This window comes from Myotis nattereri (genome assembly GCF_964212035.1).
Source record: "Myotis nattereri genome assembly, chromosome: X".
NCBI lineage: Eukaryota > Metazoa > Chordata > Mammalia > Chiroptera > Vespertilionidae > Myotis > Myotis nattereri.
Window position 1 is genome coordinate 1,523,273 of NC_138078.1, and position 2,221 is coordinate 1,525,493.

At 46.1% G+C, this 2,221-nt stretch overlaps 1 protein-coding gene across 1 annotated transcript; it reads left to right on the forward strand.

Annotated features, from left to right (window-relative positions):
- Window positions 1-1,598: 1,598 nt before the first annotated feature.
- Window positions 1,599-1,955, forward strand: LOC308511057 (protein p13 MTCP-1-like; the record flags this gene model as incomplete). The annotated part of the gene is made up of 1 exon (XM_081081067.1): window positions 1,599-1,955. One exon carries the CDS (start codon window positions 1,599-1,601, stop codon window positions 1,953-1,955), a length of 357 nt encoding a protein of 118 aa, XP_080937193.1.
- Between the last annotated feature and the right edge of the window lie 266 nt (window positions 1,956-2,221).

Here is a 2,221-nt window from a genome sequence, read left to right on the forward strand (position 1 = left end):
TGACAGGGGAAGCAGTGACCGGTCAAAGAGGGAAGGAATGAAGAACAGTGCTTTGCCTTCACAGCAAGAAGATCAGGTAAGAATCAGATGGATGGGAGTAAGAGAAGGAGGAAGAGGAAGGATTGGGGATGGAGTCTGATCTGAGGGAGGAATTTGGACTTTGTGCACTGAAGTGAGTTTAGCAGCAAAACCATACAGCGCTTGTCAAGAGCATGGCTGAGGTTAGGGGAAGGGAGAGATCATTCTATAAGTGATGTTATGAGACCTCAGGAATCCTACGTGCTCTTTAACCTTTCACTTTGCTTCCTGTTTTCTCAATCACCTATCCCAGGTGTCTGTCTGTCCCTGAATATTTTGGTCGTGCCTCTCTCAACAGCACTTCCTGAAGGAAGACGGCTGTTAAGAAGCCCACCTGGACGCTGATGTTAGCTTTGTTACTCTGCCAGCTGTTAAAGGTAAAGGACATTATTTGCATGGAGTGGGTTGTTATATGGTTTGTGAGTTCCGTCTGAGATGATCAGAAAGAAGGTGGTGGTGTCAGGACAAAAAGAAAAGTTGAACAAACTACAAAGTTTTAATTAAGAAAAAAAGAAAAGAAAAAAAGCCCGCATGGAATGGCTCAGTTGTTTTGCTTAAACCTAGGAAACAGTTGATGTCTATTTGATTCACAGTTATGGCACATGCCGGGGTTACATTCTTGATCCCCAGAGGGTGCATGCAGGAGGCAACCAATCCGTGATTCTCTTTCATCATTGATCATTCTTTCTCTCCCTCTCCCTTTCTCTCTGAAATCAGGAAAACTATATAAAAAAGGAAAGAATAGTCAGGGCAGAGTAAAGGAGACCATTGAGTCATTCATATATAATAAAAGGCTAATATGCAAATCAATACAACGGAAGGACGACTGGACCCTATGACACGCACTGACCACCGGGGGCAGATACTCATGACAGGAGCTGTCCACCTGTGGTCAGTGTGTTCCCCCAGGGGGACCGCCGCCCAGTCAAAAGCCAGGCTCACTGCTGCTGAGCACAGGGGTTGGTGGGAGCATCCATGGCAGCATTAAAGTGGTCCTAAGCTGTCAGTTGGACATCCCTCAAGGGGTCCCGGACTGTGAGAGGCTTCAGGGCTGACTGAAGGACGCCCAAAGGGCATGAATTTTGTCCGCTGAGTATCTAGTAATATTATAATAACTGTGTATGGTGTCAGATGAGTATGAGATTAATTACATGATATATTAGTCCATTATATAATGTGTAATCATTGGGGTGTACTCCTGAAATGAACCTAATGTTCTATGTCAACTGTCATTTAAAAAATGTTTTTAAAATTCCATAGGACCATGTTCCCTTTACAGAGTCATATTTTACATTAAGTACGTTCAGTACAGTTTGTTCGAGAAGACAGATCTAAAACTGAAAAGATAGAAAAGTTGAGATTTATAAATTTGCAAAAGAAACCAAAGGCAACCACAAACACAACCATAAAAACCATAAAGATAAAAGCCGAGGTAAAATGCGTTTGGAGACTCCATCCCCTGTCTTTCAATGCCAGGACCAAAGTAGCGAGAGGCTCTGAGAAGCTGTGGCTGTTGCTCCATGGACCACGGAGGGATCATGGCCGAGCTTCCATCGAAGGTGCACCTCACCTCCCACCCCTTGTGCCTGAGGATCCGTGGGCCCTTGGTTTATGAGGACGAGTACCATCGTACGTGGGTGCATCTCGTCATAAACACAATAGGTGTCCTGCGAGTACGGTTGCGTCAGGAATACATCCCCAGTGAGGATATCGGAATCAGTACCGTCGCGCTGGCCTCGAGCAGCATGCCTTGGATGTGGAGGCTCCACCCTGTAGGCCAGTACGTGGACCCCATGGACCGGTTCTGGCAGATCGTACACCATGTCAAGGAGAATGGCGTGGAGGAAATGATCCTTGAGCTGATGAAAGACTCATAGGACAATGATGGGGTCCCTGGATTTGTCAACCTGAGCCCCAGTCCTGCTGGCCTGCCCGTGGGACGTGTATGGTTCTGGTCACATTCTTAATAAGCTCTTTTGTTCTATATGCCACCCCCTGGGTGCGAGAGCACGTGTCTCTCTCTCTCTCTCTCTCTCTCTCTCTCTCTCTCTCTCTCTCTCTCTCCTTTCTTCTTGTTCTTCTTATTCTTGTTCTTCTTCTCCTTTCTCTCTCTCTTTCTGTCTCTTTGTCTAGCTGTTTCTCT